General features: G+C 42.1%; 1 protein-coding gene across 12 annotated transcripts in view; it reads right to left on the bottom strand.

Moving 5' to 3' along the window:
* Nucleotides 1-17,150, bottom strand: part of ICA1 (islet cell autoantigen 1) — a 71,468-nt gene extending 54,318 nt beyond the window's left edge. Inside the window, exons 1-5 of one of the 12 annotated variants that reach the window (XM_083705315.1) lie at nt 16,858-17,150; nt 5,292-5,330; nt 4,786-4,954; nt 2,181-2,253; nt 314-437 (exon numbers count right to left, since the gene is read on the bottom strand). In XM_083705315.1, coding sequence (XP_083561441.1) covers nt 314-437; nt 2,181-2,253; nt 4,786-4,954; nt 5,292-5,308 — 383 coding nt within the window. In that variant the 5' untranslated portion in view covers nt 5,309-5,330; nt 16,858-17,150. Of the gene's footprint in view, nt 1-313; nt 438-2,180; nt 2,254-4,785; nt 4,958-5,291; nt 5,331-16,460 lie in introns of all 12 variants that reach the window. The other 11 variants (XM_083705312.1, XM_083705318.1, XM_083705310.1 and 8 more) reach the window with 11 other exon arrangements.
* Nucleotides 17,151-22,809: the final 5,659 nt, after the last annotated feature.

Consider the following 22,809-nt stretch of genomic DNA (forward strand, 5'->3'; position numbering starts at 1 on the left):
GAGGTGGGGAAGAGAAAGAGAATCGTAGATGCTGCCTTGAACTCACTGGAACAAGGACAGGATAGAAATGTAATATATAAGTGACACCCCTCCCCCCAAAAGAAAAGAAAAAAACAGACAAAAGATACAGCCAGCAGTCCTTTCCTGCAGTCCTGCTACCAGCAGTCCTTTCCTGCTTTTTATTAGGGCTGCTGGGAGGCTGGAGAGAGAAAAAGCTTGAAACCTCACGTGGGCTTCTTGTGCAGGCCTGTTTCAGAAGACAGGCAAGGATGGTAAGCTATTTCATACATGAAGTCTCTCTAGTCAAACATACCTTTGTTGAGAGGAAAAGCAGAGGGCCTTTCCTGTAGCTTGCATCATCTTGCCCGCTCTGGTTTTATCCTGAGAACCTTGGGATCGGAGAAATTTCCCCAATTCATTTTCTTCTTGAGACAGAACTGAGATTAAAAAAAGGGAGAAAGTGGTGATGCACCACTAAGTTTAAAGAAGGGAAATGTTGCATTGCCTCCATTATTCAGGTCACAGAATAACCCTCCAACATAACCCTGCAATTTCTAATTAACCTTCATGAATCCCACGCACTTACGAAACAGACGATCGGGTTCACTTCAGCACATCCCTTCATGGGCTCAGTGTAATGTAACAAGAACTGCAAAATGACCTCTACGCTGAAAAGGCAACAGGAGAACGTGCTATTTTTTGCTTGAATAGAGCTATAAGCTTGGTGGGATCAGATGAAGTGGACTGCTGTGACCTGACTACAATACCTAGAATTTCCCTTGATTGTTTTACACTCTCTTTCAACTCCTTGAGCCTGATGCTCAAGTGACAGAAGTTCACAGGGGCTCGGCAAATGGATGCTGATTGAAACAACTTGGGCATCATACACCCTTCAGTTCTATTCCCTCTGTATATTTGCATTTTTTCATTTAGAAGATTTGGTTTCACAGAGTTTGCATTTAAGTTAAGAAAATGTTTTAAAATATTTTTAAAAAAGCAAACTAAGGCAGGGCAAAGCATGTCCTACAGGTCCGTACACAATAGCAAATGTGAGGACCAAATTAAAAGGTATCAAGTTATGCAATCTCTCAATGGATGATTTTTACTTTTTCTATTTCCTTACATTTATATCCTACCTTTCTTCCATCATGTAACTCAAGAAGTTACTCAAGAAGTTCAAGTGGTTCCCAGGTAGTCACTTATCCACTCACTGATGATGATGATGATACCACCACCAACACCACCACCACCAGGCTGGCTTATTTTCAGCAGGTGAGTGGCCTCCTATGCCTTCAGACCATACTCTGGAACCATTGTTTTGCTTGAACAGCTAACACTGAAAAACAGGTACAGGAGGGTGCTGCTTCAAGCAGAGGGACAGAGGATACCCCAAATTGCTATATTCAAGTTGCTTTTGTTCTCTGCAGGACAGCCCCCCCTTTCTGCCATAAAAAGCAGCTTGAGGGGGCGCACGCTTTGACAGGACAAACAACAGGAGGAGAAAAAGTTAAGCAGCTCCCTCACACTCTCTACCACAGCCTCTGGTATTGCATTTCCTTTTATATATATATAAGAACATGCTAGGGAGACATTTCTCATGTTTTCTGTGTAACACAAAGATTGAACCAGTTTATCAATCTTGGGGCTGTCCCTACTATCAGAAAGAGTGGGGTAGCAGCCTTAGGCAGCAGTTGGGTTGGGGTGAAGAGCAGCAGTGCTGGACCCTTGTCATCTGTCCTAAGGCACACACCATTGCTGGTCATTTCCCTTTGTCAGCAGACAGAGCTCTGTGTGTGATGTGGTCTGCTCTGCACCTAATAAGCTAGCCCACACCCCTTAGGTGTGGTGGAGGATGCTGTCTTGTCATCAACGTTGAAGTAAGATTTAATTGCAAGCATGATTTGCATATGGAATGGAGAGAGGAATCTTATCTTTGGCCTCAGACAGCAAAATTGCTTGGACTGGATCTGATCAAGTTCGATGTAATATCATATTTTTCTTTGTCATAGTATTTGTTTCCGCCAAATGTACAAAGCTTTCTTTAAAGCCTAGACTGATGAATAATTTTAGTATCAACTTGAACTCTGATTATTGCTGCAGAATACTTCACAATTATCTTCATTTTACCACTGATTAAGTTAGGCTGAAAAGGCAAGGCTAACTACAGCTAAAATACTTACAACAAATCCTTTTTTGATATAGTTCAATTGCTTTAAGTAAATCCATACACGTCCTCTGAATTGAATGGAAGAGCTGAAATGAAACATAAAATACAAACTATTGTTGAGACAGGAGACACAGAAAAAACACTTTCCTTAAAACTATAAGTAAAGGTAAAGGTACCCCTGCCCGTACGGGCCAGTCTTGACAGACTCTGGGGTTGTGCGCCCATCTCACTTAAGAGGCCAGGGGCCAGCGCTGTCCGGAGACACTTCTGGGTCACGTGGCCAGCGTGACAAAGCTGCATCTGGCGAGCCAGAGCTGCACACGGAAACGCCGTTTACCTTCCCGCTGGTAAGCGGTCCCTATTTATCTACTTGCACCCGGAGGTGCTTTCGAACTGCTAGGTTGGCAGGCACTGGGACCGAGCAGCGGGAGCGCACCCCGCCGCAGGGATTCGAACCGCCGACCTTTCAATCGGCAAGTCCTAGGCGCTGAGGCTTTAACCCACAGCGCCCTTCAAAACAGTATGTTGCTTCTGAAACCTTATCAGCTTTCCTTGCCTATGAATTCATAGTGTTTTCCTCCAATGTACAACATCACATGTGCAGCAATTTTCTAATACAATTCCTATATAAATACAAAGCATGTAAGATGGTCTGAGCAAATCAGTTTGTCTCACGGGCATTTATGCTCTGTGATATGTTCTCTGCCAATGAAATGCAACCATGTTTACAGTATAGCAGGAAGGCCATTCTGTGCAAGGAATGTGACGGCACAGATTTTAAGAGGTATAATTAAGGTCACAGGCAGAAAGTAAATATGTAAAATGTAATTTGCAAGCTGGAACCACTCCAAGAAGTAAACACTCAAACTATCCAATATTTCCAGAGATGAGGTTTATATTATTTTAGTTTTAGAATTTCTCAGGAAATAGTTACAAAAAATAAAGGAGTCCAAATCAGACATCAACATTTGCTTATTTAAAGAGAGACCAGAGAGGGATTAACAGGTTCTCTGTTATCTATGCTAATTCTATAACACTGCTATGCTTGTTTTAATTCTACCATTAGGTAACGAATATCCTTTAAAATCAGACTCATAGAACTGTAGAGTTGAAAGGGACTCCAAGGGTCATCTAGTCCAACCCCCTGTAATACATGAATATTGACTCAATCATACATGACATATGGCTATCCAACCTCTGCTTAAAAACCTACACGGGAAGGAGAGTCCACCACCTCTCATGGGAGTCTGTTACACTTTCAAACAGCTCTTACTGTCAGAAAGTTCTTTCTGATGTTTAGTTGTTTCTTGTAACTTGAACCCATTGGTTTGGGCCCTAGCCTCTGGAGCAGCAGAAAACACCTTGCTCCATCTTACAGCCCTTTAGATCAGGCTTACTCAACCTGGGCCCCCAAGATGTTTTTGGCCTACAACTCTCACGATCCCTAACTAGCAGGACCAGTGGTCAGGGATGATGGGAAGTGTAGTCTCAAAACATCTGGAGGGCCAAGGTTGAGGAAGCCTGGATTAGATATTGGAATATGGCTATCTATCTCTTCTCAGTCTCTTCTTTACCAGGCTAAACATATCCAATTCCCTCAACCTTGCTAATAAAATGGAAAAAAACATCAGCAATTGCACACCAAAAGAAGGAAAGGAAATGGCTGAAAACAGACTTCTATGGCATAACACTGATTTATTTGCTACATTTGTATCCCATTCTTCCAAGAGGTTGGGGACACTGTTTTATCTTTACAACTAAATCAGGTACATGAGCCAGAGGACAGTGATTTCAATTAGGTGCATGTAGCTGTTTCTTGATTTCTCCCAATGTAGTTTCTCCTGCAGTGGTGCAGCTAAGATATCCAGGCCTAAATCCAGGGACTTGCAGCTCAGGGGGCCCTCAAATTACCACCCAAAGAAAAGGAAATGGTGGAGGCAGAGGCAAACATCAGGCCCAGCACCAGCATCTAGGCTGGCATGGGCAATCTGAAGTTCACACTAGTTGCCACAGCATCCTTTCTTTCTACTTGTTTTGTTTTTTTTAAAAAAATTGCCAGTGGGAGGCCAGCCAGACACATAAGGGATTACAGATGCTCATTTTACTATTAAAAGAATATTGTCCTTTTCTACAACAAAATCTGTTTATCATCTGGGAAGCAGAAGCATACTCCATTTTATTCCTGTATTCATGATGGTGCTATGCTTTAAGCGAGTCTTAAAATGAGAAATTGCAAGTGCTCTGTATATTTTTTTCATTTATCGAGGTTGGTAAATGTGTTGGGTTTCTTTCCTTTCTTTCTTCTTTGGTGCGGGGAGGTCTGCTCTAACTTATCAGGAAAGAAAAAAACAGTTGGAAAGTACAGAATGGTGCTGGGAGGAGATAAATGTTAACAGCTGCACCACTGTTTTCATGCCTCATGAAATGCCATATCCAAGGGTCCCTCTAACTTTAGGGTGCATTTGAGGGGTAGAGTGGCAAGGGGAGCTGCAACAGGGAAGGTAGGGTTGAAAAGCCGCAGGGCATGAATGGCTTTTTGGAACCTGGCCCAATTTTTGTGACCTCCTAACATAGGATTTTCCCCCTTTGTGAGGAAATATCTGGGCTGCCATGCCTACCTCCAGTTTTGCATCCAGATCTGCATCTGAGGCCACCACATGTTCATCCTCCTTCTTTCCTGTGACTTTGATAAGAGTTTGTTTTGTCTTCCAGTATTTCTGCTGCATTTTATTGACCACAGACTTCTCTTGGCCTTGGGCATACCGATCATAAAATTCCCTTGAATAACTGCTAGGAAGCAAGATGCTAGTTTATTTACAAGAGATTTAAGAGACAATTTGAAATCATGTAAGATATCACATAAGCAGCATTTGATGCAATATCTCTGTCTGTATTTACATTCCTTCTACACTACACAGTTCTACACTGACTTGCATTTTCCTAACCTTAGCTCCTACTACAACCACCCCAGTTTTCCTGGCTTCTTCATACTTAGGGGTATGGATGAACTATTCTGCAGCTAATGCACTATAGCTTGAAATTTTTTTGTCAGTTTTAAGAAAGGCCGTGCCTTAACTTCGTTACTGCTACAGATACAGATACAAACACAGAGAAATCTACTTACTATTTGTGGTCGTCCATCTTTTGTTATTTTCTTCAAACACTATGAAATAAGGGGAGAAAAGCACAGCAAAATGATTGATGTGATTATGCATCCCAAACCTTTGTCGTGTTTATACTGTTTACTTTGAAAAATATAATGCATAAAGCAGTTTGAAATTATAGAGGGTATTTCCAAAACCCCTCTGTGTTGCAATATTATCCATTTCTCAGAGAAGATAAATTATTGTATCCTCAGTGAATCCCAAGGATTCAGCTAAATTCATGTATGGATAATGAAGTTCTCCTTAGTAAATGTTATTGCAGAATCACCACATTTTCTTTTGCATCAGTGGATGAGATCATTTCAGTTATGGTAGCCCTAAACCATGGCACAGACAACATTTAGCTGACAGATACCAATTATGCACTATATAGAGATATATATCACAGGATATATAAGGTATAGATATTCAGCAGTTTCACTATAATAAACAAACAAGAAAAATAAGCTCTTTTGGGGCCATTTTTGCCCCCTTTTGTGCCACTTCCAGGTTCATGGTGATGCACATGTGCGCCATCACACATGCCTTGAATGCATGTGAATGGGGAGTTGCCTATACTTCCCCTGGTACTGCTGGATATATACTTCATTTAATGTTGAAAAAGAAGGCAGCTGGAACACATCTAACAACTCACATAAACTGTTAGAATGAAGATATAAACCCAGTACAGATACAATACTAGATTTTTGCATATCATTAGGTGCAAATATGGAACCTATCTTATGAACACATGCCATACCCACCTTTCTATGGAGAAATGTTATTCCCTCCTTCTTTCCAGTTAACCATGATGCTACATAACAATTACACCAACACAATCTATCATCAACATAAACCAGGTTCCCTCATAAGCCACCTCAAACCATGGTTATATTTTGGGCTAGTAAAGCACTAGGGGTAGTGTTCGTCCATATCATGCTAAACATGGTTGACACAAGGAAATGAAGGGCGGGGGGAAATTGTTTCAGAGAACAGAGAAGTGAGAGCACATTACTGAAACTGGATGTCCATGCAGCAAACTGTGGTTTGTAGAAGCCAGCATTACATCTCCATCCACAAATAAAGCTAGCAAGTATTATTTTTTAATATATATTTAAATGTCAGTAAGAGACAAGGAAAATTACCTTTTCCATTTATACTTTGGGGCTTTCAAACTGTCAGAAAACATTTACCTTTGGAAACAGCATTTTACATGAAAATAGGTTTTTTCAACTATATAGCAATGATTCACAAGACTGTATAACAGGCTTAACATCAATTTAAGCCCAGCTATGCTGATGGTATGTTTTGTATGGCAGCCAATTACCAATGATATTAGTTTCATACCAATCATGATATTTACATTTACATGTACTCCCACTGCAGTAATAGAAATACTCTAAAAAGGAATGAAAATATGTAAGATTGGCAAGAACTAAGACTATAACATGCTTTGTTTCCTTCATCCTTGGGCTACCTTCTGTTCATTTCTTAATCATAAGGGTAGATGGATGTCTTAATCACATATTCTGGACTGTGACTTCTTTATGGATATCCCTCAGCTTCTTACAAAACAAGACTGCAGCTGCTATCTTGAATAAAGGCCAAGGGGGGTAAAACTGTTGCTGCCTTAGAGCTATTTCATTTTTTCAACTCTTGAGTAAAATTAGTGGAGGATAAGTGCAAAAAAATTGTTGCTAAACAAAGTAACTTCATTTTCTAACTGCTTTTGATGCAGGTTTGTTTTTATAACAATCCACTTTGCTGTTAAGGTATCATTTGAAGATAGCCTAAAAGGAATACTCCTAATGGGAGCGGCAGGATTTGGGTTTAGCAGACACAATTACTTGTTTATGCAACCAGACAGGTAACAAATATGAAAACAAAAAGCCTTTCATTGTGACCTGACAAAGCTGTAGCTTGTCAATGGCAGTTATTTGTGTTTTTTGTGTTTTTAAGTTCCTAAATCTATCACCAACCAAAAAGCAAAAACAAATACCCTCTTGCAAAGTATTCAAGTTGATGGTTGCAATTTTGCATCAACACAGTTGTTTGGGAATCTGTAGCTTTTATAATGAATATTCCTCCAGCTGTAGTAAAAACCTAGTTAGGAACTAATATCTAGCAAAAAATCCTCAATGAATTTAGAAACCTCTTTCTGCAATACAAAATTCTCAGTCATAAAATGTGCAATGCTTTTTGCTCCTCTTACTCGGCTTTTCAATTTCAGGAAGCACAGACCATGCTTCCAATGCTGTCCATTGCAGCTGCAGCGGTTTCTTGAACCCGCCAGTACTGGGCCCCGACCCAACAGCTGAAGACCTATGCCAGGGGTAGTCAACCTTTTTTATACCTACTGCCCACTAATGCACCTTTATTGATGGTAAAATTTCCTTACTGCCCACCAGTGCTTGATGGAAGGAGGATTCAGCTTGTGCCGTAGAACCCCCTACTGTCCACCTAGAATCCTGAAATGCCCACTAGTGGGCAGTAGTGACCAGGTTGACAATCCCTAACCTATGCACTAGAGACATTCCCCCCCTTTTTCCTTTGAAATATCAGAATCACCCCCATATACCATATGCGAAATTCCTTGAGGCTCCTTTCAGTTGCAAAAGTGGTTTACCACACAGCACAAAGGCTGTAGGATGTCCAAAAATCCTTGAGGTGCACAGACCTAGCTTCAATTGTTCTTTAATCCTATACCTGAACTACTTATAGCCCAATTCTAAACTCATTTGACTAGACTGTGATAGGAATCCCTGTTCATGGCTTTCAATTAAAATATGTTTACCTTGCTCCTGGGAAGATTAAATGCAGAAGTCATTCAACCCTTCTACATTGGAGCACATAGGGGAGAATACAATCTTCTGTACAGCCAACATACTCTCGATTAACTATATGTAACCTTTTAGATCGCTCAGTACCATTTTGTGGTTCGAGGACCCGACCACCGCGACGTGAAAAGAAGACACAGGGACACGTGATATAAGGTTAATGGGCTAGAAAAGGCCACAACTTTATTGATTACAGCAATGAAAAGGTATTGGCTTAGGCATTGGATCGTGAAACAAGTGGGTTTATTCACCAGGGGTTCATCACCTGTTGATGCTAATCCAACTATAGGCTCACCCCTGCTGTCACCGAGGGTCGTGCCATGGCCTCCCGCCAAGCAGGCATCGGACAGAATACACGACCGCCAGATTCCTTTAACGGAATACCCCTAAACATTGAAGGCATAGGCGATGGCCACACCTAGCACTTCGACACACCACAGCACATTATTCCAATGCCTAACCTACCCACCAATACCACAAAAGTTGTGACGATTGCTACGAGGTAGGCGAAAAAACCAAAAAGCCTAATGCCAAACGGAAAAACTCCTACCAGGCCCCCCGTGCAACCGGGGCGACCAACCTAAGGTCCATAGCAAGGCCAATGACCTAAGCCCTAACTCAATGGGAGTGGAGGGTGGGTGACTCGCACAGGACGACGAAGAGGAATGAGGCCGGGGAAAGGCTGACGCTGCAGCATCAAGGCTGCTGGACACGCCCCCCCACGGCACCTGGTTGGACGGCCACCGGGGGGGGGGCGTGAGTGCCAGCCAGGTGAGCTGGAGGCAGGGGGCTATGCCCCCTGCTAGGGGCGGTGTTCAGGCTCCCGCCCACAACCACTCCCCTCTCTTTCAGGGAGGAGAGTCTTTGCGTTTCTGTTTCACTACCTTGTGTTCAACACCCTTAGCCAACACAGGGTGTGGCTGATAGAAGGTTCGGCTTTTATTTACTGATGTGCCTTAAACTTATTTCTACCCAGGTCATTCCCATAACCAATTCACCTATCCCAGAATACCATTCTCCAATATATGTTCCACCCACCCCCTTCTCCCAGCACCTTACTGTTATTCACTTCTATGCCTCCCAAGTGGTTCTTTCCCCTGTATAATCAGCCACTCTTGTGAAGCTCCACCTGCCCCACAAAATATTCCCTCCCCCATTCTTTCTGCTTTCAGGCTCCCAGTGCACCCTCTCCTTCAACACTTAACTTCAGAAAACATGCAGAGAGTTTCTAGCTGTCCCTAATTTTGCACAAAGGTTAAAGTAAAATAAGATGTCAGGGGTCTTACAAGGGTAAAAGAAGCATTGCTGGATCAGTTGCTTTTAGCAGGATGGATAATAAAGAAAACTGAAGGCTGAGGAAAGGTAACAAATGGGCAGGCCAAGAAGCAAGAGGAACAAAGGAATAAATACAGACAGGCTAAGGTGAAGAGCGGGGGTAGGGTGGGGTGAGTCACAGCCAAATATCTCCAAGCATGGACTGTTGGCTGTTCCACACAGCAGCCTCATCCTGCTTCTTGTCGAATATAGCTCAGCTTTGCAAATAACCCAATTCTAGCAATTGTTGGGACCAATGGGAAGCAAAATATGAAGGAAACCACAGTGGACAGAAAGAAAAACTAAAGATTCCCACCCACCTTTTACACTGAGTGCAGCAGGCCTTGTGATTTCATGATTCCTCTTGGATTCTCCCACTCCTACCCACCGCTTTTGGACTGCTTGGTCCAACAGTGACCTTTGCTACTGAGGTGGTCTAGTCAGGAGAAACCTGCAGTTACAAGGGGTAACCACAAAGAGAAGGTTTGCTATGCTGCTACATTTCCCCGTATTTACTGCAGGTTTAACTAGCCTTAAGCTCTTGCTCCTGCCCTTTACAGTAAACAATGCTATCAATAAATAGGCAAAGTTAAGCTGCTACCAAGAATTTCATAAAGCATTACTGGTTTCATGAAAGGTTTTGACTGCAGAAGATGATAGGCAGTCAATTGACTGGCAAGCATATATGGTAAAAAAAAAGAGGGCAAAAACAGATTTCAATTAAACAAAATTACTTCTCAGCAGCTTCCTTGTTCACACATTCCCATGTCAACCATTTGTGGCCTAGAAGCTTTCCTGCCTAGATTCCCAGCGACAATTCGACTGCCATAGGCAATCCAGGTGTGCAGCTATTTATAAATTTGGTCTGAGAGTTGGCAAGGCAAGTGTGTGTGAGAGATTCCTGACATGAATATTATCAGAGATGGAAAGTGCAACATTTCAAGGACCTTAGCTGTTTGCAATGCTTTAAACCATACTCTGAAGGTTTTAATCTAGAAAAGTGCTTTCAAGGTTATACCATTGCAAAATACCAGCCACCTGCCTTAACAACGGAACCAATATATAATGGCTGGAGGTACAGCAAACCAGTTTTTAAAATAAACACAAAGAACAAGTAGAAATGCTACTCTTGACCTGTAAAAATAAAAACCAGGATTTACCTGCCAATTTAAACAGCTGCTTAAAACATTCATGTAAGAAAAATACGGGTGGTGGTGGTGGGGATTAACATGGTATCCAAGGTAAAAATTACACACCAGCCTCTTGGAAACTACTATACAAAGATGTGTGATATTTTGACACATATTATAAGCTACCCTGACAAGGAAACATAAAAAGCTAAATATATAAAGCTGAAGCAAACAGTCATTGACCTAGTAGGAACATCTATTGGGAAAAACTCTGCACTACACAAAAACAGACTTTCCCCTCAGTATGAACTGAATATATGACATTCTCAGCCTTCCAAATAAACTGTCAGTTTTTTTAAAAAAGACATTGTAGCTCTATTTGGGTTTTTCGTTCACACATATGTAAGTGCATGGAGAGGGATAGGAGAGCTGTGCCCACTGATCCTGCCTTCATATCCCCATCACCACAAACAGCAGAGAGTCTGTAAAGGGAAGAATGATGTGTTTACATTTCCCCCACAGCTGGGAACCTAAGTGACCGTGCGCAGGGCACACTCCATTCCCAAAAGAGCAGCTTCCACTCCACTCCCAACCCTGATATTGCTCTTGCCTTGACTACACTGGAGGCAGGAAAGCACCTTTAACTCAAAAGGTAGTTTCCTGGAGTGTGAAGGGAAGAGTTGCCAAGGATGATCAATGCAATGGAAGTGATGGTGACAGAGAATGGTGCGAAGCGTCTACTGGGGATATTCAATACAACCTGGTCCTAGAAATAATGAGATGACTTGTCATGGAAACAACTGTACATTTTCAGGCCTCATGCAATCTCGTTGCCATGTAATTCAGCCTGCAGCTACAATGAATAGCCACCTGGCATCTCTCAACCCCCATTCCAGCTTAATGCACCTTACAGTATTCTGTTGCTATGAAAAGGTACATATAAGTTCAGAAGCATGCAGCTTCCAAGTATAAAACATTGGCTATCCCTGCTTCTGAGTTACACCAAAGTTTTCAAAGGCCAATAAAACTACCTTAGTGACCAAGTCGGAAAAAGATCTTGAAGCTATTGGCATGAAAGTGAAATTATAACCCAACGTAACAGATATGGGGGTGAATCTTAAAACAAGTGAATGGAAGAAATTTCACAGAAATTCCCCTTGCACCAATCCCAAAAGTCACTCTGGAGGATTAGGTGGGGGGCTTCTGAATAATGTAGGATATAGCACACAGGCTGCTGGAAAGGGAAGAACAGCCCACAATCAGGCAGAGGCCTGCTCCTAATTTTGGACACACACACATCCTTCTCCCATCCTTCTCTGTGCTGTTCATTAGGAATCCTCATCCTAAAAAGAGGCTTTCCGTGGGCAAAGGTGTCTGAAGGAGTGAGGTAGGTGAGTAACTTTCACCCCCCCCTTCCATTCACTCATTTTAGAATCCAAGCCATAGTAAATAGCCAAGGACACACTGGTTGTTCAGCAAGTTAGCTACTTTTTCTTTTAAAACGAGCAAGTTAATTGTTTCATCTTAAAAATAAATAAATCCCTTACTTGGGATTGGACACCTTATTCAACTATACTGGACCCAACTTCTAGATATTATATAAGCAAAGTTTTAAAGTATGATACATCTAAAGGACATACACAGATTCAGTTCTTACAGAGCCTAGTTGAACTTACTGCAAATTAACCATGTGAAAAAAGAGAAAATGTGGGAAAATAGGGTTATAATGTTTTCTCCAACAAAATTTGTTGTGCAATGAAGGGCAGTGATTTGTGGAGCAGCAATGATAACTTGCACTTGTTGAATTTTCACTCCAAAGGATTAACTTGCAAGGGTTTGAGATTTTATTAGCTACATTTGCATCCCATCCTTTTTCCAAAGAAGTCAGGGTGGCATACACAAGGTCAAACTATGTTATCACAACTCTGTAAGAAAGGTTAAGCAAGTTTCATGGCCACATAGGAATACAAAGCCAGGTCTTACCAGACTGAGTCCAACATTTATTCAGCATTTCACACTAGCAATTAGCAGCATATATTGCTTTTAGCATAGCCATCTGTTAGTTTTAAAATGGTAACCCACATCTAAAACAAAATTGGTGATATCAGTCCTAATGAGAATTTGTTGGCTGGGGATGACGGGGAGTAGTAGTCCAATTCATCTGAAAGGTACCAGGTTGATGAAGGCTGAAATACTTCTGCCTCCCCACCCACTACCAGAATGAGGAACAGAGTCCTGTCTTGTCTGGCAATGTGGTATTCTAAAGGATATATGGGTCCACTGAGTGATCCAGTATAATTTAATGCATTAAGCATTATCTAGATTCAGTGGAACTAAAATGTTAACTTCCAGCCTGATCATGCACCACGTTTGGCAGAACAAAGAATTTTGTGCGGCTTTCTTGCTTTTATGCTGATACACATGTATTTTCAACTTCTATTTTTGCATCATTTTCCAAGTATGATAAACTACTTGACTGGGATAATATTAAGTATTCTTCAAGTTTTCTTCAAGATAAAGAATTCTTGGGATCCTGGACCCAATGAACATTAAAAACTCCCATAAACATACCCATTTGTTCAAGTTGCTTTTGTTTGTAAGAATATTTATGTTTAAGAGCCAAACTTCATATTCAGAAACTTCATGTGGCTATACTCTTCCAAGGATGCTGCAGGTGAGCAATCACATGTTCAAATGTTTCCTGTTACATGCTTATATGTTTCCCATTGCTCTTATATATGCAATTGCTTTAACTGTTTTAATATTTGTGTCTTCTTTTATATGATATTGTATTGTATATTGCTTCTGTATTGCATGTTATTTACATCATCTGCTTTTGAAGTTGTTTAGACCAGGGAACATACCGTACACCATTTCTGAACTGCATGGAGGAAAGAGACAACATATGCTGTGAAGTGCCCTGAGATCTAGGGGTATAGGGCAGTATACAAATTTAATAAATAAATATATGTACATTTGACAAATAAAATTAGCATTCTTAGTAGAACAAAATATTCATTAAGCTGCTCTCTCTGGTATACAGCACAATTTATGTACTGAATGATTTACAACTTTATTTTGGTTTGTTCTTCCAACAACTCTCTACAGTACATGACAACTATTTCCATTTTCCACTTGTGGAACCATTATGATGAACAATATTTTTTCAGATAGAAAACTGATGCTGGTGGCATGCCTAGAACCAGATAGTGACTGCAGAGGGCTTAAACAAATGCCTCCTTGACTCCCTGGTATATTAAAGTGCTGGCATCTATGAAATAGGCTAGGAAAGAACTTAAGCACCAGTGGAGAAAGACCCAAGCAAAAATAAAATAAAAAATGACTGCATATCCCAGGGAGTCCATATTCAGGCCGATGAAGTGGCAATGATGGGTAGTTTGCTACCTTGTGACAACAGAACCTTTCCAGCTGGTGCATGAGTTGTCTGGCTGGAAGGCAAACTATCATTTATTTGTATATTTGTGACCTGCACTTTTGCAACAAATAACAAGGCAGCTTACAACATAAATACAATGAAATCAATAAATAACTACAGTATCTGCAAAACATAATTAGAAACATCAACAAAACAGCAATACTCATTGTTACTGTTTAGTTTGATTCTTTGTTGATAAAAAGTTGCTCAAATAAAGTCTGTCATGAATGCCACACTTCTGGCGAGTCTACATCAGAGATGTCAGGAATTCTCACTTGGATTGGTTTGAAAGGGTTTCTTTCAAGTTTGTTGTCAGAGACATTTCCTGAAAGCTTTGCATGGACTTGTCAAACTCAGGTGAAAATCCTGTTCGGCTATGAAGGTCACAGGATGACTTTGGACAAGTCCCCATCTCACAGTGCCCTTGGAGACTAGGTGGGATATACAACGTGAAGCATTGCATGGAGAACACTGGCAACATATGAGATACATATAGTGAAGTATGGCTTAGGGAGGGTAGGGTCCTGACAGACTCCAACTACAAAGCTGCTGCTGAAGGGGTCAGAGATTATCTTGCTCTTAAGCCCAAAGAGACTTCCTGCTCAGGATGCCTAGAAACTATCAGGGTGGTGGTGTGTTTGGGGGTTTCTGTTGGGTTGAGAGTTTATTTTGGAGAAGCATTTTTACTGATACTGCAACTGTTTTTGTATTTTTCTTGTCAATACTTTATGATGAATTAGGTAGGGATTGTCTGATTTTATTGCACATTTAATGATGTTTTCATATCGATATTGTAAGCATGGTTTAATTATGGAAAGGCAGCATACAATGATGATGAGGTATAAATAAGCCCCCCTGGAGCTTTCCATCCACCTGTTCTCCCTGTCCTCCTGTTAACCTGCCACTATTTCTAGGACAGGAATGCAATACAGTTGCCATCAGGATCCTAAACATTTCAGATGGTGCAAATTATAAGCTATAATTCATGATTTCTGCTTTCAGATGATCATATATTGCATACTTAATGGGCCAAGCTACAAATGAGCCTTTCCCCTATGCATGCAGCCCCACCACTCCTTGCAATCAAACCAGTAAGTCTCCAATTAACCATCATTTCCTGTATCATCCAAACCATGAATCTATGGTTACAAGCTAGGATATTAAAACAACTTCAAACCATGGTTTAACATACTGGCTTGTTCCGCAGCTGATAACCATAGTTTCCTGGTTTGGATAAGACTGGAAACTTCCCCATTCCTAGGAGCCAACTCCTAGGGGGCAAGGTCCCTTTGCACCACCAAATAATATATCTGAGGGGGCTGGTTCCCCTCCCCCAAAGTTGATAGGCATTGCCATTCAAATGGTGTGCATGTACTGTACCGCATATTGTGATCAATTATGTGGGGTGCTGCTTACATGGCCCCCAATATGTTATTCAAGTTGGCACCCCGTCCTGATTTGTCTGCTGAATCAGCCGGGAAAGAAGCAAAGGGGCTGCACGCATGTGTGGGCAAAAGGCTCATTCATATTCCAGTTTACGAAGCTGAGATATGACCACCCTAACACAGTCATTATCACTGGATAATGCAATCTCTAAAACACAGATCAAGACCATACAATTCAGGGCTTGTGCAGTGCCTAGCAGGCACCCAAAGTACCAGTCCTCGGAGCCAACTCTCAAGGGCTGGGGTCCCTTTGCCCCCCCAAAAAAATTTCAGGGGGCTTAGCGCCCACCCCAAGTTAATGGACATTGCCATTCAAATAGTGGGTGGGTGCTGCATCTTGTGATTGATTATGTGGGACCAGGCTTATGTGCCGCCACCCCCCAATAATTCATTCAAGTTGGACCCTCTGGTACCAGTGCTGTAGATTTAATCAGTGCTTTTTTTCCTTTTAAAAAAATATTTAGTGGTACTCTCATTTTCCTACTCCTCTTGAAATACTGCCCCTCAATGAGGCCAAACGTAGATTCACAAAATGTTTAGGGGTCTGCGTACCCCCAGAAAAAAAGCACTGAGTTTAATAATAATACCCATTATTATTCCTTATCAGCTTGAATGGTAACACTGTGCTGCTGACCTCAAAAAGTGTCAGTAGCAGCTTCCCTGGCCTGCGAACAGCAGGCGCCCAAGTTAACGACTGAAAGCAAATAATGCAGCAAATTACGAAAAAGGAAAAAAAAACACAAACCGGGGAGGAGGAAGCAAATGCACCTGCTGGTTGTCATAGCTGCTAAAAGGATGAGAAGGGAGGGCGGGGGATACCGAGCAAGCAAAGGGTGAGGCGTGGGGGGGGGAGATGCCATTTTGGAACCGGGGGAATTGTGATTACCCAGGCGAAGCGATTGGGGGGGGTTGAATCCTGACCCCCCCCCAATTGCAGCTCCCTTCTCCCTCTGCCAGGGACGCGCCCCACCCTCGCACCCCGACCCACCTCCTGCTTCCAGGCATCCCCGAGCTATTCGCCTCTCCTCCTCCTCCGTGAGAGACACGCCGCCTGCCGCCTGCCGAGGTGGTTGGTGGTCCCTGCCCGGCATGCGCGGCTCCGCCCTGCGGCGGCGGCGGCGGCGGCGACGGCGACGGCCGCTGCCTCAGGAGGAAGAACCTGCTTTTCCAGCTGGGCCGAAGCGGCGCTCCTTCCCAACTTACCTTGCCCGCGGCTCTGAAGGAGGAGGGCGGCTGCGTGCGTCGGCTCCCCCTCCCCCAACTCCCTCTAAGGGCTCCGCGGCCTCGCGCCCCTCCTCACAGGGGGAGTCTCATGGCGGCCGCCGCCTGGCCAGGGACTCCCCTCCCCTTTCCTCCCCCCGAGAATGGTTTGCTTTTGTTTTTACCTCACGTCGCCCGCGGCCGCCGTGGCTCCAGGTGTTCCAGCGCCGCCAGCGTCACAATGTTCCTCCGCCCGGGAAGAGAACGGCCCCGAGCAGGGGAGGAGCTTCGGCCGCCACCGTTGTTACCTCAGCCTGCCCCCCAGCCCCGACCGCCCGGTTCCCCTCCTTTGCCTCAGGCCGGCGAAAGACCCGGGCGGCCTGACGGGCTTGTTTGTTCTTCTGGGCCCGGAGGCGCCTGGCGCTGCTGTGGCTTCCTGCGATTGTTCTCCCTTTCTCGCCACCAAAGCGCCGAGACGGCACTGCAGCTTGGAAGTGTTCCCGCTGCTCCCTCCCGCCTCTCCCCAACAAATAAAATAGGCTCCTGTGCTTTTTTTTTTCCTCCTTCATTCAACAGGTGAAGCTCGTCCCACTTCACCTGATGGAATTGGTCGGAGAAGGGCGTCCTATTCCATGATGGTGATATTTATTGCCTCAGCCACTCTGGGCGGCTTCAAACATACAGGGACACTGGGAGGGTTTGTTGCTGGATAAGCTTCTGGAGGAAAAGCGTAGTAACCCTCTTCCCACTTTATTTATATACCACCTTTAATCCTCCAAAGGTCTCAAGGTGGTGTGTGCATGGTTATCCCCTCCTCCCCATTCATCCTCACAACTTCCCTATGACACAGGTTAGGCTAAGACATAGTGACTGGCCCAAGGTGAGCTTCATTGTGGCCAGGGGGTACCAACTTGAATAAAAGGGGAGGTAAGCCCTGCCTTGCATAATCGATCACATGATGCGGTGCACACACGCCGTTTGAATGGTGTTGCCCATCAATTTTAGGAGGTCAAATTTTTTTTTGGGGGGGGGCCAAAGGGCCCTTAGGAGTTGGCTCCTATTGTTAATGGCTGAGTAGGGATTCCAACAGCTTCCCTATGCAAGAAACAGATTTGAAACATATTTGAAACAGATTTTCAAACATATTTGAGAATATATTTAGATATGTGCCTAAAGATCAATCTTTCCCAGACATGGCACCCTCTGGATGTTTCATACTACGACTCCCTTGAGCCCCAGTCAGCATGGCCAATGGTGTGGTGGGAGTTGTAGTCCAACATTTCTGGGTGCCAGGCTGGCCTAACCTCTCCTCTGATTTACACTCATTCTAATTAGCAGGCACTGCAGAATAGTTGTTTTCTGGGCAGCACCCAAAAATAGCAAAAAACAGTTTACACTCGCATATTGGAAGGAAGGATGTGGGAGATATAAATAAATAAATAAATAAATAAATAAATATATCCTGCCATTGGTTTGTCTCTGGGTAGCATGATCCATCTGGAAAAGAAAAGAAAAGAAAAGAAACAAAGCTATAGAGAATATAAGACGGTTTACAGTGGGGGCTGCTTCATTAGGTATATGGGGCACTATCCAACCATCCTGATACTGCCCTCAGCTAGCCCCTCACCTGCCTGCCTCCCTATGTACAACCAGTCTAGAGAATGGCACTGTGTGTTGGTTTCCTGCTCCTTAGACTCAGCTTACCCTTTGTAAAACTTAACAGGGAAGCTGAGATCAAAACTATAACTGGCACTTCCAATGAACACGAACCACCACTGTCTCATTTCATTGCATTTATTTGTATGCCACGTTGCCACACACACAAAAATTATGCTCAAGGCAACTTGCACAAAGAAAGCAATACAGTGGTACCTCGGGTTAAGAACTTAATTTGTTCTGGAGGTCCGTTCTTAACCTGAAACTGTTTTTAACCTGAGGTACCACTTTAGCTAATGGGGCCACCTGCGGCCACCACGCCGCCGCACGATCTTTTCTCTCATCCTGAAGCAAAGTTCTTAACCTGAGGTACTATTTCTGGGTTAGCAGAGTCTGTAACCTGAAGCGGATGTAACCTGAGGTACCACTGTATATTTCAAAACAAATGGTACAAAAAGAGTTTCCTAATAACATAGCCAAACAACATAATAGCAAACATAATAACTTACAAAAATCAACATTTCAGAACTATAAATATATCATGATTACATAAACAACATCCAGGATCCAATAACAAAAATAACAAGGGAACTTTGCAGTTTCTGCTTGGTCCTAGAAACATGCCTCTCATGATATTGCTCTCAGTCCTTCTCCTGTAGCAACTGTCTGTTTAACTCCCCACTCCACTTTACTTCTAAAGATCACAAAAACTCAACTACACAAGCAGCAGCACTGAGCATTTGATTCTTGTTTTGAATGCCTAAGTTTCAAATAACAATTACCCGGTATGTGTAACTGAACAGCAGCTGGTCCAGTAAGTATGTGTAGGTTTTTGGCATTAGAATCACAAACCTAAGCTTTCCTCTAAAAAAAGTGAAAGTTTGAAGATGGACATTAACAGTTCAAGAGGTAAAATATAATTATGAATATGTTACTTAAAAAAAAAATCCAACATCATTTCCCTGCTATCTCTGCCCATGCCCAGAATTTTCAGTTATAAATGTCTGTTATATGTTGCAATTGTACTGTTTTGCAATTGTACTGCAGAAGGCTCATGGAATGTGAATGCTATCGTTTTAAGAACAGTATCCTTTTTTCCTGCTGGGGTTTAGTACAGTGGTTTACTTTTGCAATATTCTCATTATTTCAACTTCCACTCTCTTCCATATCTTTATATAGTGCACTGTACTGCACGCTGTTCGCCTTCCATTTAATTTTCTGTCACTGAAAGCCTTATTCCTTTGCCAATATTTTGGTATGTAATGTACATGCAGACAACAAAGGAACCTGGGCTGCTTTTAATTTGAATAGCAAGACTGAAACATCTTGAGTGAAAATCTAGTGGATGTTCCGTGGAAATCTAACTTACACAAGATAGGAATATTCCTTTCTTTTACTGAAATGGAACAACATAGTGGGAGGAAAAGAAATGGCAAGGCATGGGGGTGGATCTGTGTGAGTTCTCACTTTAAAAGAACAAAATCTGCCGTTTACGCATCCACTTGCAGTGTTAATTTGTTCATGCATTTATTACATAAATAAAATTTAAACTTAATTTCATCCTTGATATCATTAAGCGGTGCAACTGCTTTGATTAGTCATAATTCAAAATGAACTTTATAAATCTATTTGTAATGCAGGAGAGATTTTGTTCACATTAAGGATACTCAGTTTAAATGCACTTTATGATTGTCACACTATTTATGATTATATTACTCAAACTGTTGTGTACAGGCATTCATCATTTGCAGGGTGAGAAACAATCACATTTATATGTTACTGTTCTTCCAAGGACCTTGGAGTGGCACCCATGAGATTATTTCATTCTTTCCTCATAATAACCCTGAGTGCTACTACTACTACTACTACTACTACTACTACACACACACACACACACACACACACACACACACACACAAGCAATCAATAACAATTGTAATATTGCCTCAGGGAACAATGTGAAAGAGCCTGCACATACCTCAAGCTCATACTTTGCCTTCTTTTTTTGCACCACAAAAGTCTAAATTCAAGGAACTGTGGTTTGTTTGAATTATGACTAATGATAACAAGCCAGGATCAAAAGCATGTACTCAGATCTTGACTTGTTCCAAAACTTATAGTGAATACAAACCACAATTTACTGGGCTTGGAGGTCACAGGGAAGAGCAGTTAACTTAAAAGTGAACTCCTTCCACATAGTGGGAAATGATAGCTTTCCACAAAATCTGAACATATACACAGTGGTACCTTGGTTCTCAAACTTGGTTCTGTTCTGGAAGTCTGTTCCAAAACCAAAGCGTTCCAAAACCAAGATGCGCTTTCCCATAGAAAGTAATGAAGAATGGATTAACCGGTTCCAGACATTTAAAAACAACCCATAAAACAGCAATTTAACGTGAATTTTACTATTTAACAAGACCATTGATCCACAAAATGAAAGCAATAAACAATGTACTGCAGTCACACAATCAATCAATTAGTAGCTGAACTGGGTTCCACACAGTCACAAAAACAAAACAAAAAAGAGCTGCAGAAACAAAAACTCAAAATAAATAGCAAAAACAGGCAGACCTTAGTGTAATACTAAGCTTCTGAAAAAAGTTCGCAAACCAGAACACTTACTTCCGGGTTTGCAGTGTTTGGGTTCCAAGTTGTCTGAGTACCAAGACGTTTGAGAACCAAGGTACCACTGTGTATAATCTCAGTACATTACCATTCAGTACAGCCATGTAATTTTTCTTATTAATTCCCCAGTATTGAACACATTGATTAAGCATTTTAAATTTATTTAAAGTGCTTTTTCTACTGTCCCTAAAACGAATAATTCACATTAATTTCAAACAGCTAATGACAGAGTTTATTTTCCCACAATTTATTTAGAGTTGCTGTCCGCTGCTACACTGAATTATCAGGCACCTTTCTGCTATCAACAGACGGAATGTCAACTCAGTTTCTTCAATGCTGCCCGGTTTTTGTAAATATCCCAGAATTATCCATCTAACAGACTTGCTCAGGTTCTGAAATGCAGAGAATTTAAAAGAAGCCCCGATTAGGAAACAAGATGGCAAGAGAAACATTGAGCCAGTGTGGTGTAGTGGTTAAGAGCGGTAGTCTCGTAATCTGGGGAACTGGTTCGCGTCTCCGCTCCTCCACATGCAGCTGCTGGGTGACCTTGGGCCAGTCACACTTCTCTGAAGTCTCTCAGCCCCACTCACCCCACAGAGTGTTGGTTGTGGGGGAGGAAGGGAAAGGAGAATGTTAGCCGCTTTGAAACTCCTTAAAGGGAGTGAAAGGCGGGATATCAAATCCAAACTCTTCTTCTTCTTCTTCTTCTTCTTCTTCTTCTTCTTCTTCTTCTTCTTCTTCTTCTTCTTCATCTGTGTAGGTATTAGGGCTGCAGTTGGATTGAAGAAAATGTGGCAACAAACTAATATGGATATTCTTTTGGAATTCACTGAATCACCAATGGACATCTATGATGCTGAGTCCTATTAACTTTAGGGCCCTTTGCTGGTGTAAACAGGTGTACTGATGTAAAACTAAGAAGAAACTATAGAATTTCTGAGCTGGTAACTTGGCTAGTGAATGAGCGCAAACCAGTTAAAGTTAGGTGCACTTAAGGATCATTGAAATAAATGGGGTGTGAGTGCTTAATGGTGCACAAGTCAACCATTCTCACCCAGGCATACATATATAATATTTTCTGGATGGAGTTCAATGACTCCAAGGTCTTTTCCTGTAAAATATATTTCACCTATCTTCTCTATAATTGACATCAACTGCACCTCCTGCCATTTCTCAGTAGAGCCGTCCTAAGAGGTTTTTCCTCTTTTGAAGAGATTTGCCAACAATTTTCGTTCACCATCAAGGCTTCTAGGTAAAATGACCTAGTTCTGTGGGGAAATTACAAGGTGTGTTTGAAAGTAACTTCCCAGCTTGGTTTTTAAAATGCTATACTACCTTTGGTTTTGCATGTCTGGGAAATAAAGTTCAGACTCAGTAACTCTTTCCCTTCCCAACTTCTCACTGCCTTTTATTTGAACTAACTGCCTACAGTACCTTATAATGTTACAAAGATAAACAAGAAGTAGGACAGGAGATCGAAGAAGATACTGATCACTGGAGTATAGTAAACCAGTAAGCTTCCAGATAGTCTACTGGATGTGCTTAGTGGTAAAAAAAGGACGAAGCAGAAGTTTCCCCCCCGACAAAAGGTGCATTAGAAGTTTGGTTTAAACAATATATATATATTTATATATATATATATATATATATATATTCCACATAGGTTGTCCCTGTAGATGCAGATGGAGAAAGGAAGTAATGTCTGACAATCACACTTGCAGCATGCTCCCAGGTATTGGTCTGTGGTCACATGGTAGTCCATTCTTTACCAAACAAATCATTACCAACCAGTGGGGCCCATCACAGCATAGTCACACAGAGTCAGAAGTTACTTTGCACGTATGGTCACATCTGTA

Source organism: Podarcis gaigeae (assembly GCF_964106915.1).
Source record: "Podarcis gaigeae genome assembly, chromosome: 12".
Lineage (NCBI taxonomy): Eukaryota > Metazoa > Chordata > Lepidosauria > Squamata > Lacertidae > Podarcis > Podarcis gaigeae.